The following is a 14723-nucleotide window of genomic DNA, read 5'->3' as shown; positions in this document are numbered from 1 at the left end:
TGCCAATTTCACAGATGGGGAAACTGAAGCAGGGAGCCAGGCAACCTCTTTTGGGTGATCAGCCTGCAAGACCTTGGAGCTGATTTCACAGATTCATAGATTTTAGGAACAGAGGAGGTCAGCCGCGAGGATCACCACTAAGGCCATTGCCTGAGCTCCCACAGCTCCTAGTGCTACCGACTGGAGCTGTGGGTACCTGGCCCCTCCGAAAATCAGTGTCACCATTGGTGGCCCACTTATGAACATTTGGGCTTTGGCAACTGGGCAAAGCTCCCAGAGTGAGTCAGGCAGAACCACGCTTAGGAGTTCCCAGCTGACAGGCCTGAGCCCCTCACAGGAGCCTGACAGGCCTGAGCCTGCCTCTGCGGAAGGCGAGGAGGAAAATCCAACGTTGAAGGAGGCTCTTTAGCATGCAGGCCCTGGGTGGAGAAGGCCCTGCCTGCTCACCGTCTCCAGGCAATGGAGACCCCTTGCCAGGACAGAGGCCAGCAGACCAACCCTTCCCTGAATGTGATCTTGAGACCACTAGGCACCAACCTTGTTGAGCTCTTCCTGGTTCCCAAAGAGCGGGTGGTAGCGCCGATACTTGCCCTCCTTGTACTTGGCTACGAGGAAGCGTCTCCGCTCCTGGCTCCCGCTCACCGTGTGGATGGCCTCGCTGGGGGGCACGTTGGCTGCCCAGAACTGGTTCGCCACGCAGTTACCAATCTTGCAGAACAGCTGGGGATATAAAACAGTGACGGCAGAGTGAGCGGCACTGCCTGGCACCTCTGTGCGAGTAACACCATCTCCCCATTGCCCTTCCCACATCCCCCATGGATCTCCACTGGACGCGAGACAAACCACGTGGGGCTAGTGCCTAGTGCAGCTCTGGGTGTGGTCAAAGGGGGAGACCACCATCAATCTGCCTGTCATTAACACTCAGTCCAACAGCCCAAACAGGCTCACCCGCAGGGCACGTGCAAAGCCTATGTGTTCACTTAGGCTTTCCCCAAGGGGTGGGCTGAGTGGGGAAGGTGGGGCTAGGGGCCCGGTGCGAACGGAACAGAGAGACAGACAGACAGACAAGCCAATTAATCCCGGGAAGTCCTACGGCCTGTGTTCTACAGGAGATCAGACTATGTGATCTCAGTGGTCCCTTCTGGCTCTGTGTTGTACCAACCTATGAATTGGGGATTTGATACCTTGGTGATGGGCAGCAATTTAAGAATGGGGGGTGTGGGAGAGAGAACTAGTAACTGAATGCGCCAGCACTGATGTGAGAACCCCATTTGCTGTTCACATGTGAAATCGCCCATTGCGTGGTGTCCGCAGACAGACACAGAGACCAGCTTACCATCCGCCTGTTTGTTCATCTCCTCCGCCCCCTCAACCAGGCTGGGATTGTTCCCCACAGAACACGCCCCAAGGGCCCTGGCTGGCCCACACACACCTCTCCTATGGACCCCAGCCTCTAAGACTATGGTCTGGCAGGGCAGCCAATCCCCCACCCCCTTTCCTGCCGCAGAATAACATCTGCGGAGCCACATGGAGGCTTGTTGGCTCCAGCTGCAGGTTACAAAAAGGACACTGACGTTTTAAAGCGATTGCTTCTCATTTTCACCTGGATCAGCCCCTGCACTTTGAGAGTCACACATTTCCTTACTGATGTTCTTTCTCCCGCACTGGTTTGTTATTGTAGGGTCACTTGCAAGAGCTGGGCTGCACATGCTGGTTTGTTATTGTAGAGTCGCTCGCAAGAGCTGGGCTGCACACAATGGTTTGTTATTAGAGGGTTGCTCACGAGTTCCAGGCCACACATGCTGGTTTGTTATTGTCAGGTTGCTCTTAAGTGCTGGGCTGTACCCACTGGTTTGTTATTGTAGGGCTGCTTGCAAGCTCCGGGCTGCACACCCTGGTTTGTTATTGTACGGTCGTTCATAAGCGCAGGGCTTCACATACTGGTTTGTTTTTGTAGGGTTGCTCCTGATTGCAGGCCAAGGGCACTGCTTTTACTGTTGGTGGAGAACACAGGGAAGAACAACAGTGCAGATTCCAGGAGAGAGCGCAGCGTGTGTGTGTGTCTGACTGTCTGCACTGTCCTGGACACAAAATGGCTGCCTGACTCCGCAGTGAACAGAGCCCTTTGTAATTCAAAGGGTCAGTGCACAGAAAACACCATTATCACCACAACTAAACACCTCACAAGGCGAGGGGAGAGGGAGCTGGGGAAGTACGGGGGGGGTGAGATCTACGGAGGAACATCCCCATTTCTCTCTCAGCTGGTTTCTCTGCATGTTACATGCCGGGGGCCATTGGGGGTTAACATAGCCTTAAAGGAGAGGGGAGAGCAGAAACCTGCCGCCCACAGCTAGGGAGAGCAGCTGGAAGCACTTTCAGGATGCGTCTGTGGGAAGCGGGCACAGGCAGAAGCTGACTCTGGGGCAGGGGAGAGGTGTCTGGAGGCCGGACGCAGCCAGGCTCCAGGTGGCCACGGGCCGAGCTGCAAGCAGCTTTGGCCACCCTGGTAGCAGATGAATCTCCCAGCATGAAGCGCTTTGCTTCCAGATCCCATTGTCCTGGAGAAGGGCAGGGAAAGCTCAGTCCCTGCCTAGCTGCTCCTTGGCGCGGGGCCCTGAGTCTGACCGGACGGCGAGGAGGAGCAGCCTGCCTGGGCTGGAAGCACCAGGTTCCTGGTGGGAATGACTCAGAGGCAGGCCAACGACTGTCTGGTTTCGCCTCAGACAGCCAAAGAGGGGACGGTCCTTGCGGTGTGTGATGGAGGCAGAGTCGTGCTGCAGCCCGTGCAGCCAGTGACCTACCTCCCACCGAGCAGAAGCTAGGTCCAAATGTAAGAGACGGCAGCTGTGTCAGGCCAAGGTGGGATCCCCGGGTGGAGAACGCCCTGCCAGGTCACAGGTGCAGCGACTGGGAGGACGGGAGGAGACACACAACCTGTCCCTAGCACCTCCATCAGGGGCTGTCGGCGCGGGCGTGCTGGCTGACCGCGGGGCGCTCTTGCAGACAGCCAGGGCCCGAGCTATGGAGGGCTTTGTAGAGCCCGGCCCTCTCTGGTGGCTAACATGGCTTCCCGAATCGGCAGCCCCCTGCGACGCGCGCAGCCGTCGCCCCCTCAGGGGGCCAGGGTCACGTGGATGGGGAAGCGAAATGGCCCCTGTACCGGGGCAGCCGGCGGGCGTCTTGGGAGCCGGCGCGCTCAGAATGCAGCACTGGCTCCATTAGTCTCAGGAAACGTTTACTGAGCGCACCCCCGGCTTCACTGCTTGTCCCTCGAGCGCCAGCAAAGCTAGCTTGGGAACATCCATGCAGGCTGCAGTCACTCTTCTGACCCAGTGGAGATGTGGCCTGAGTCACTGGCCAGCCCCAGCCAGCTCCAAACTGGACCCTAAGAGGGGAAGGCCTCTTTCGCCCACTCGTCACCTCCTGAGCCAGCTTTGCTGCTTGAAAACATACCCTCGGTATTTCTGCAGTAACAAAACACAGCCTCCCACACCCTCCGGGCTCCGGTTACTCCAGATGCAGTCACTGTGCCTGGATCAGCAGCTTTCCCGCTGCTCTCTGTGCAGCTGTTTCTGACTCCAACAGCTAGGCCTCTCCTCCTTCGAAACAAAACTGAGCTGGGGCGCTATTAACGCCTCGTGTCCCTTTGCCCCACTCCCGAGCTCCTCGGAAATGACTGATCTGCCAGCTCTGCTATCTGCAGCCAGGCACATTCAGGCTTCCGGTCCCAGACACAGACTCGCTCGCCCCCTGAACGGAGGCATCAGGGCGGGTTTGTTTCCAGATTCATGGGAGCCGTGGGGCACATCTCCAGAGGGTGGATGCTACAGAAGCGAAGCTGTGGGTTCTACGTCACAGCAGCGTCTGTCAGGAAGCACAGATACCACGGGGAACGGGAGCTCAGAATCAGCCCACATGGGTTCGACTGGCTGTTTCGAACTTCCCAGAAGCAGGCACCCAGCCAGTCTGGCTCTGTACAGTTTGCCACAGGCCCCGCAAGTGTCTGAGTATCAAATAAGGGCACGATTTCACAGATGGCTACGACAAAGCCCCCTTTCCACCAGCTAGCCCACGGGAATCTGCACCAATACCTCAATCAGCTCCTCCGTCCACACCTTTCTGTCCATCTTCAGGCTCCGCACTTTGGTGATGCTCGGCCCCAGCCCCCGATGTTCTCCTGTTGGTCAGACAAACAAAAGCAAAGGTCTCGTTAGGGACAGCGGCACAGCGTCATGCTCTGAGTGTGAGTCTGAGAGCCAGGAACTCCGGCTGCCCGGCAGTGGCCCAGGGTTAGTGCCATGGCCTCTCTGCCTCAGTTTCCCCATCTGCAGAAGGGGATAACGGTATCAGGCGAGGTTATCCTGCTAAGTTCTGGGTAAGCATCCCCTCTCCTTCATGCCTCCACTTCACCCCAGAGGGTGCCTCTCTAGACAGGAGGGCACTTCAGTCTCCCCGAGTTTTTCCCACCAGTTGCAGCTTTCTGATGCAGACGGCCGCCAAAGCATCACAGCTAGTAGAGGTCTGCATTGCTGGGTCATCTCCAGTCCATCGCCTTGGCCACTGGGAACTGGACGGACACCATCCGCTCAGGGCTTGTCTACACTACAGGGCCTTTGCTGGTAAAGCTGGGTCAGCAGAGCCCCCAGTGAAGAGGCAGCGCATGCAGGCAAAAGGAGTTTCACTGGCATAGCTCCCTGAGGGCCATTCGAGAAGCCAACACAAGCACTCGACTGCCAGCCGAGCTGTGTCTCCACCGGGGGAGCTGCCAACACAGTTGTGTCAGTGAGGGGGGCGATTTGTTCCACATCCCTACCCAACCCAGCTAGGCTGGCAAAACTTAGAAGCCTGAACACGCTTAACGACAGACACTCCTGAAAGGGCCCCAGGCTGCTCAGTGAAGTCCCGCTGCGGCTTTAGAGCCCACCCCAGTGGAACGTGCACTTGGGTGATGAGCAGCCTCGTCTGGACCCGGCTGCAGCTGCCCTGGCACGGATTCTGCATCAGAAGGACCCTGATGTCCCCGTTTCTGAGTTAGGAAGAATCTCCCCCAGGAGGAGGCAATTCCACAAGCGTCCACTGGTGGGGGTTCCTGAGCCTGCCTCCGAAATGGCTGAGACAGTCACGAGTCTGACCTAGTCGGGCAATTCCTAAGGAGGGCGAGAAGGGTCAGCCCAGTCCGGGGTGATGTAGGAAGAAACTCCTGGGAGAGGCAGAGCTCAGTCCCATTGCTGAAGCCAGGGGTGCACCGTGCTCTAAGCTCGCTGACCCAGCATGGAGCTGGGCCTCTCTCCATCACCGTGCCCCACGGCTCGTGCCACCCGGGCTCAGGCCATACCTGCGCATCTCTTGCAGATGACGACACAAAGGTTGATGGAGGCCCAGTCGGGTTTGGGCGACCCGCAGTCGGCGCAGAACTGGTTTGCCTCCACCGACCAGATCTTCTCCGCTACCTCCGAGTTGGAGAGAGCCTCAGCGATGGACTGCTGCATGGCCTCCACCCACTCATCCTTCTCCTGGTCTGAGTCTGCCGAGAAGCTGAAAGACACCAGAGAGCCATGTGGGGGAATGGGGTGGCTGGGGGGAGACGCACGCTGTACAGCAGGGGAGGGACCGACACCCGTGGTGCACAGCACCTAGACCCCCCCCTTACCTGAAGATCCTGTAAGGCGTTGTCAGATCAAATCCTCTTCTGTCCACATCCTTCACGTTCCCCACATTCATCTCAATGTAGGTGATTCCGATCCCCTGTCGATAATCCTGATGGGGCAAGAACAGCCAGGAAGGGGTTAAAGACCAACAGTACGGGACTCACAAGGTCACACCAGAGGCACCTCTGGCTGTTCTGCATGTGGGAGTGAAGCAGACAGATGAGATGGGGTGGTGCACCAATTCCAGCCCTGGGCACCCAGCCTGCAGGTGCCTGTACCAGCCCTATCGCACCCAGTGCTGGCAGTGCTATGATCGCTGTTGGGGCCCTCGAGCCCCGGAGGCGTGTCGTGGTAACCGGGCTCGCACGGATAGCCTAACGGGGAGTTCAACTGTGGCAAAACGCATGAAAGTTTCTGAAGGGTCACAATAACCTGTACCAACAAATGGTGATGGGATCAGGTGCAAAAGGGAGACAGACGGACCCAATGAGTCCACGCAAGAAAGGCCTCTAGATAGAACTCAAGCACTGGCAAAGATCACACCTGGCAAACAAGAGCAGCCAAGACTGTATTTTGCAACACAGCTGCAAGCCTGTGACCAGAATGAGGCAGATAAAAGCAATGCTGAACACAGCCCAACGCTGGTACAAGTTTGCCAGGTGGGTGATAAGACCAAGACCATGTGCTGAGCCTGTGTCCTTCCAGCACTGAGTTTGCAAATGAGTCAGCCCCTGAGACAGAAGCTGCATTTTCTCTCTTTGCTGCTCTTTTCCTCTCACCTTTTGAGTGCGTGTTTCTCTTGTGTTGCCTTAGGAAACAGGACTGGACTTTAGCACCAGCAGTTCCAGCCCATCTCAGCTGACTTCGTCTCTTTCCCCCCACAAGTACCATCTCAGAAGGAGGTTTTCCTTATAGAAACTTTTTGCAGCTCAAGAGCCAGGGAACAATGCTGTGGTTAAAAGACAAACTCCTTCATATTTTGCATTTCAAATGCTTTATCTGTTTGTTCTTCTCTTCTGTATCTTGAATTAAAGGATACAAAGAATTTTTAATGGTGTGTCTGCCATAGAACTAAGCATGAAGTCCTTGAGAGATGTCCAATCTCTGGCTTCCAGAGTATACTCATCACGTCTCAACTTTGCTGGGTTGGACCCATGGGCTGCATGGAGGTTTCCCATATACCAAAAGCAGTGCTCTACAGCCAGCTGAGCATGGGAACCTGCCCTAAGGATTGACCCATCCTCAGATATAAAGACACCTTGAAGGCCAACCTCAAAGCACACAAGATGAATATGAGTGAACAGTTGCAAGAAAGCAAACATCTTTCTGGGATGTATTAGCAGGAGTGTCGTAAGCAAGACACAAGAAGCAATTCTTCCGCTGTTTAGGACTCAACTGGAGTATTGTGTCCAGGTCTGGGCACCACATTCAGGAAAGATGTGGACAAACTGGAGAAAGTCCAGAGGAGAGCAACAAAAATGATTTAAAGGTCTAGAAAACATGACCTAGGAGGGAAAATTGAAAACAACTGGGTTTGTTTAGTCTGGAGAAGAGAAGACTGATGGGGGACATGATAACAGTTTTCAAGTTACAAGGAGGAGGGAGAAAAACTGTTCTCCTTAACCTCTGAGGACAGGAGAAGCAACAATGGGCTTAAATTGCAGCAAGGGAGGTTTAGGTTGGACATTAGGAAAAACTTCCTAACTGTCAGGGTGGTTAAGCACTGGAATAAATTGCCTAGGGAGGTTGTGGAATCTCCATCATTGGAGATTTTTAAGAGCAGGTTGGACAAACACCTATCAGGGATGGTCTTGATAATACTTAGCCCTGCCTCAGTGAAGGGGATTGGCCTAGATGACCTCTTGAGGTCCCTTCCAGTGCTATGATTCTAAGACAGATGTTAAAACCTGGGAACTCGGTGCACTGGACAGACCCAGATGGCAAGGTCTCTGCCATGAAGCCATGTCCCCTTTTCAGGAGCGTCATGCAAGGTCTTTGTAAGAGAAGAGACTGTGCCAGGGCTTAAAGAGACCACAGTCTGCAGAGTTCCTTCAAATCATGTTGGAGACAAGTTTCCTCTCCTGGTGAGACAGGGTGGAAGGAAGCAGGGCTAGAGCACATCAGGGGGCACCGCAAATGGCCACTTCACACTCCCACGTCCAGCGCAACTCACACCCGGGTCCTGCGCCCCTCTGTTACCTGGCAGCTCTGTGTTCTTGGGGAACCAGGGTGCAGTACCCAGGCTGACTCACGAAAGACCTTCCGTCCCTGCTTGAACCAAATCCGCATCAGCAGACTTACAAAAAGCAATGGAAAGCCTGTGGGAGACCCACCTAAACCCCTGGGATAAGGAGGACTGGATTAAGGAAACTCCCCTTGCCTCATTTGCATCCCCTCGCATCTCCATTAGCCTACAGAATGGAGAAAAGCGATTCCAAGGCAAGAACTGCACAGAACTCTGGGACCAGAAAAGCAGGAAAGCACTGCATGATGGGGGATCTCTGCTCCAGATGTTAATGAACCCACGCCTGCACACACCCAGCTCAGTACTTTTCAAGACCAATTCTAGGAATAAATCCTTTATTGGTATTCAAAATAGTGAAGCTCCCTAATTACATTGTGAGCTCCCTCCAAGGAACACCACCCCACCCCCCACTGTTCCTCAGATGTTCTTGTTAACTGCTGGAAATAGCCTACCTTGCTTGTCACCATGAAAGGTTTTCCTCCTCCCCCCCCCCACCGCTGCTGGTGATGGCTCATCTTAAGTGATCACTCTCCTTACAGTAAGAAAAGGAGTACTTGTGGCACCTTAGAGACTAACAAATTTATTAGAGCATAAGCTTTCGTGAGCTACAGCTCACTTCATCGGAAATGCATCCGATGAAGTGAGCTGTAGCTCACGAAAGCTTATGCTCTAATAAATTTGTTAGTCTCTAAGGTGCCACAAGTACTCCTTTTCTTTTTGCGAATACAGACTAACACGGCTGCTACTCTGAAACCTCTCCTTACAGTGTGTATGATAAAACCCATTGTTTCATGTTCTCCGTGTGTGTATATAAATCTCCCCTCTGTATTTTCCACCAAATGCATCCGATGAAGTGAGCTGTAGCTCACAAAAGCTTATGCTCAAATAAATTTGTTAGTCTCTAAGGTGCCACAAGTACTCCACAGACTAACACGGCTGCTTCTCTGAAACAAAGCCAGGAATGATCAGCTCCCATGTCTAGCCTGAACAAAACAACTTTGGTATTCTCCCTTGTTTACACATCAACAAATCTAATATTCTCCTTTGAATCATTGTTGTTTCCCTACAAAACTCCCTACCCATGCTCAAGTAAGTGTTCTGATGCCTGGATCCAAAATCTGTAGCATTTCCATTGGGACTTCATCTTCTCCTGACTGATCATGCTGGGGGCTCTGCCTGTCTCCAGCACTCCGGACCCTCAGCTACCATCACCACCTGGGGACCCCGATCGATTCAAACTTCACGGAGTGGTAAGAACCGAGCTCTCTCTGTCTCACTCTTTCTCTAGGTATAGCCTTCTGACCCTGACTGGTGTGATCAGTTATAGTTTTCTAAACCTGACTTTTATAATCAAATATAAGTTAGATTTCATATTATAACGGTTTTGTTTGTTTGCTCCCCTATGGTTATTACCAGCACTAAATAACTTTCATGGTTACGCTGGTTGCTTCTCTCTCTCCCTCCCCCACCCCCCTGTGGGTGTTTTTTGGTTTTCTCATTCGCTCTGCAGCAATGCTCCTCGTAGCCTAAGCTAAAAGATCCCTGCAGCGCCCAAAAACCCTGTGGGGTTTGCTCATCAAGTGGGTTACGACCAGAACAATTGTAACATGAAAGCGGGGATAGGGACGTGCTGAACCTGGGACACATGAGGGTGGCAGCTTGGAAGTGCTGCTCGACCCAGCCTGCTGAGTCCAGGGACATATGAGGGGTCAGCTTGGGAGAGCTGATTAACCCGGCCCTCTCAGACATGGGTGTGTGTGTGAGTGAGTGAGTGTGTGAGATTACATATATATATATATATATATATATATATATATATATATATATATATATATAAAAAAATCTGGGGTGGGAAGAACCCAGCCCCTGGGTCCTGCAGGATAGCTCCACTGGGAGGGACTTGCAGCAGGGAGAAGTAGAGCTCTGTATGAGAACACAAGTGACACAAGCAGAACACTGATAGAATTACAGAACACCCTCCACCAGAAGTGTAACCGTAATAAATGAGCGTACCCCAAAGTAACCGGCAAAGCTGGTAACACCTCTGTGCCCTGTGGGACTAAACTCCTGATCTGATCCCCATTTCCCAACACCTCCTTGGAGGACGGCTGGGACTACGGGGATCAAAGGGCTGGATAGGAGAGCCGGGTTCATTTCCTGCTCTGCCCTGACTCCCTGCAGGACCTCAGGCACATCCCTTCATCCACCCGGTGCCTCCACTGCCCATGTGTAAAATGAGCCATCCGACCCCCACACTTTGCCTGCCTTGTCCAGTTTGAGCGTGTAGCGTTCGAGCCTGTGAATGTGCAGCTCCCAGCACAGTGGGGATCCAGTGTCAGGCGCTAGCTGCTACCGCTCCTATGGTTCATAATAACCTTGCTCACAAACTCTCTTGGCGGCCCCAAGGAAAGACCAAGGGGAAGGACCCAGAGGGAGCGGACGCAGGGGAGGAGGACAGGAGCAGGCAAGAAGCGAAATGGGGATGGCATGAAGGAAGCGGGGGAAGAGGGAGAGGGAGGAGAAAGAAGGGTGTGAGAAGCGTTTCAAGCTGGGCTGTGACCCCACCCCCCCCGTACCTTGGCAGGGGTCTGAGCTGTTGTATTTCAATAGGGCCCTTTCCCCACCCCTGGAAGGAGACAGCCTCCGCAGATACAAACCTCGGCGTTCTTGTACAGGAAAACCTTATCTCCAGCCACCACCACGTACAGCTTGTTCTTAAAGCCCCGCAGCTCCAGCAGCCCGCACTTGTCCACTGAGTCCAAGGTGCCGATGGCCAGCTGGAACAGGGATATCCTGTTCAAAGCCTTGAACTTCCGCTCGTCCACCATCTGCTGGAGGGTCCTCATCCACTCGTTACGATCCGCTGCAGGGCAGACATGGCTGGGTCAGCTGGGAGCCAGGCCTGCCATCAGGCCCGAGGATGGGCTCCAAAGCTGGTGTGTAGGTTGTGGCAGGCCCCCTCCCACTCACTGTGGACACATGCGGGAGCACCGGGGGGCAAGAGCATGGATTTCCAGCTTGGCCCTTTGCTCTGCAGAGCAGCAAGGGCTGGCCGTGTAGAGAGGCAGCGTCCTCGATCCGCCAGGCAGGGAGTGCACCTTCAGCGCCCCTTGCTGCTCAGGGACAGAAGCCTTATTAATGGGCTCGGATGCTCAGCAGGCAGTTGCCCCCCGGCACTGCTGAGGAGCCAGGGAGAAGGAAAGAGCAGGGAATTCAGTCACTGCCCCCGAAGCTCTTAGCTGCTTTGGATGTTGGTCTGGACCGAGAGTAACTTGCTGGAAGAAGACGGAGCCAAAGCTCAGCTAAAAGAGAGCGAAGGGGTGTGGAGGGCATGGTGCCATCCTCGGGGTATGATCATCAGGAAGGAGAGGGATTACTGAGGTGGGGAGCAGGGGGTCAGTGGGCAATAACCAGCAGCAATGGGACTGGAGTGAGTAAAGGGAAATGACAGCTGACTCCTGGGAACTCTCTCCTGCCAGGCGGGAGAAACAGGAGCAGCTGCTTCCCTGTTCTCTGCTTCCTTCTCCCCACCCTACATGTGCCAGCCCTGGAGAAACCCATGCCAGGAGCGACACTGTGGGGCTCCCCACACTCACCATCACTCTCAGCCCGGAAGGCGAAGGTCCTGTTGTTAGTTATCACCTCGAATTTCTGGTCTCCAATGCTGGCCACGCGGGTTATTGAGGTCACCGGAATGAAGCGCTTGGAATACGTGTCCTGCAGCAGAGAGTCACCCGGGTCACAACCACACCCCCAGAGACGCAGAAGGAGGGTAACAGACCCAAGGAAACACCCATGTGCTAGCACAACCTGAGGCTGAGAGCCCCATCACTATCAGGACATGCCAACATCAGCCCTACCCATAGCCAGGAGAGACCCCACAGCACCGTCACTCGAGCAGAGGGGTCAGCCCCATTCTGTTAAACTCAGTCCCTCTTGGACACGGTATCCTTACCCCACTCCCTGTACTAAAGCAGTGCCCAGCATTCCTGTGTGCTGTTAAACTTCAACTGCCTGCCACCCCAGAGGTGGCTGCGTTCCACACCATCTCTGGCCGTAAGTGGAATCTTCCAGGACTACAAGCAGATGAGAATGCCTCGTCTGAAAGGCTGCGCCAATCCGGGGCTGACTCGGAGACAAGAACATCATGGCCTGCAGCGCCAACGCTGCTCTTTACATCACCCTGGCTCTGCCGGGGTCTCCCTTCCACCTTCTGACCAGGCCTAGCGCTGCTTAGCTTGGGAGCCCTAGTTCACAGCCCAGCTGGGCGATGCAAGTTATCATCACTCTGTACTGATTTCTAGAAAGCAGAGGGGAACCTGAACCAGAAGAGCACGTCCCCATCCCTGGGGGAAGTTCCGAACAGGGGCGGCGAGTTGTTATATCTCCACGTGGTACCTTGGCGCCAGCAATATTCAGAGCCCAGGGACTCAGCTCCACCAATATTTGAGGCTGGGTGTCCCCCCCCCCAGCCCTCGCTTGCTGCCCCCACGCACTTCCCTGGCCCCGGAGCAGAGCATCCCTGGCTGCCTCTTCCCTGCAGCTCCATGCTGCCTCCCTGCAGCAGCTGCTGCCGCAGGGTCCTAGTGCCCCCCATCTCCCCTGCCAGGGCAGAATGACTCTGAGCCTGCCCTTCCACCTCAGAACCTTCCCTTTTCCGGCAGGACCCTCGACCAGCACAGGGGGCCCCCTGCCCGCAGTCACCACTCCTGCCCCTTGCTGGGCAAGGAGGCAGCCCCATCCCTCACCCCCAGTGAGGCTACAGCAGGAGGGGAGGGGGCGCACGCAGCACACCCCGGCACCCACCACGGGGCAGGCAAGGGAGATTCCTGGACCTGAGAGGGGTTCTAGGAGCACGTGCAGTGACAGTGGTGGGGGTGAGTGTGCTGTTGGGGAGGCAGGAAAGGGGGCTCCTCCCCCAGAGCTCTCTGCTCCCAGCAGGGAAAGGGCTGGGGGGAGTCCTCCTCTCTGGCCCCTGTTCCGGAGCAGCCTGCCTGCACCCCAAACCCATCGCCAGCCCTGCCCCACCCCAGAGCCCACACCCCCAGCCAGAGCTTTCACTCCCCAACTGCACGCTCAACCCTCTGCCCGAGCCCTGCGCCCCTCCAACACCACAAACACCTTATCCCCAGTCCCAGCCAGAGCCCTCATCCCCCCACACCCCAACCCTCTGCCCCAGCCCTGAGCCCCCTCCAACACCACAAACCCCTCATCTCCAGCCCCAGCCAGATCTCTCATCCCTCTGCACCCTAACTTTCTGCCCCAGCCCTGAGCCTCTCTAACATCCCAAACCCCCCAGCTCCAGACAGATCCCTCACCCCCCACATTCCTACTCTCACCCTGAGCCCCTCCCAGACCCCAAACCCCTCATCTGCAGCCACACCCCACAGCCCTCACCCCACACTCCTCACCCCTGCACCCCCTCCCTCCACACCCCCTCCCATCCCCAAACTCCCTCCCAGAGCCTGCAACCTGCACCCCAATCCCCTGCCCCAGCCTAGGGCCTGCACCCCAGACCGCCTCCCCCACCCAAACTCCCTCCCAGAGCCTTGGGCAAGTGGGGGCAGAGTTTGGGCTGGGACGGGTTCTGGTCACCACCAGAAATTATACAAACCTGCCGCCCCTGGTTCCAAACCACACATCAGTCCCACCCTGGGTGGCAGATTTCAAAGACAAGCAATCGAGATTAGGTACCTACACAGCCCCACGACTGCAGTATCTGAGCACTGCACGACCTTTAATGCATCTCTCCTCCACACAGCAGGGCGGGGCTGGTATTCCCGTTGTACAGATGGGGAACTGAGGCCCAGGAAGGCTAAGTGACTGGCTCAAGGTCACACAGAAAGTCTGTGACAGAGCGGGGCATTGCACTCACCTTTTCGCTGTCAAAATATCGGAGGTAGTCGGCGTCTAGCTTCACCCAGCGCTTCTGGTAGATGTATGAGCTGTAATGGGATGGAAAAGGCTAGTTAGCCTTGGTGAGCCAGCAGTGCCAGTGGGGAATGCAGGGGCTCCTGACTGCTCCCTTAGTGAGCAAAGCTCAAGGAGGTAAGAGGATGCGTGCTTTATAAACATGCACAGGGGTATTTTTGCTTCGGAGCTAATCTGCCCCAAAGGACTTGCAACGTAACCAGATGGACAGCATAGGAAGGGCGGGCCAGATGGATACAGTGCAATAGATACGCATTTTATAGACACATAAACATGCTTTTCCTGCTTGATAGTATAGGACCCTGCCCACCTGCCCCTCCGCCTAGCTGTTTAAATGCAGGCCGGCATCTCGCAAGCATAGGGGCATACCGGAGAAGGGGTATGCAAGAGGACAGAGCAGCAGTCATGTGGATCAGTTTGGGGGTGAGGAGGCATCCCCCATGTGAGAAGGTTCACGGGGGGAGCAGACACGCAGCCTGGATTGTCTCTATAGGGCGGTGATACTCAGACTGAGGCTCGGGAGCTGCAAGCAGGTCTTCAATATGTCTTCCATGCACTGGGGACCCATTCCCCCCCCCTTTTCCCATATGTGCTGTGGGAAAGACATGATCATAGAGCCCACACATGGGCGGGGCACATGGGATCACGTGCTCCCCAGAACGTGGCCAGCAGCAGCCTTTCGGCACTGTGCAGTTGGAGGGGGGAAGGGATGACCTGGCCCATCAGAGCTCATCCCTTCTCCCCCCGTGGTTGGAAGCAGCTCCAATCCCTTCCTGCCTGCACAGCACCTCCAGGCAGCTAAAGTCTCAAGGCTGCTGCTGGCCACTGACATAGCCCAGCCGCCTCCTGTACCCCCAGCTGCAGAGCAGGCAGGAAGGGGTTAAGCCCTAAGGAAGCAT

General features: G+C 55.4%; 1 protein-coding gene across 1 annotated transcript in view; it reads right to left on the bottom strand.

Moving 5' to 3' along the window:
- Positions 1–14723, bottom strand: part of ARAP1 (ArfGAP with RhoGAP domain, ankyrin repeat and PH domain 1) — a 172781-nt gene that overhangs the window by 49479 nt on the left and 108579 nt on the right. The window contains 7 exon segments of the mRNA XM_043504001.1: positions 538–720; positions 4092–4177; positions 5336–5535; positions 5651–5757; positions 10551–10756; positions 11490–11610; positions 13769–13838. Of these exon segments, the coding sequence (XP_043359936.1) occupies positions 538–720; positions 4092–4177; positions 5336–5535; positions 5651–5757; positions 10551–10756; positions 11490–11610; positions 13769–13838 (973 nt within the window).

The sequence above is a fragment of the Dermochelys coriacea genome, chromosome 1, assembly GCF_009764565.3.
Source record: "Dermochelys coriacea isolate rDerCor1 chromosome 1, rDerCor1.pri.v4, whole genome shotgun sequence".
Classification (NCBI taxonomy): domain Eukaryota; kingdom Metazoa; phylum Chordata; order Testudines; family Dermochelyidae; genus Dermochelys; species Dermochelys coriacea.
This window is presented reverse-complemented; position numbering and strand designations above follow the sequence as displayed.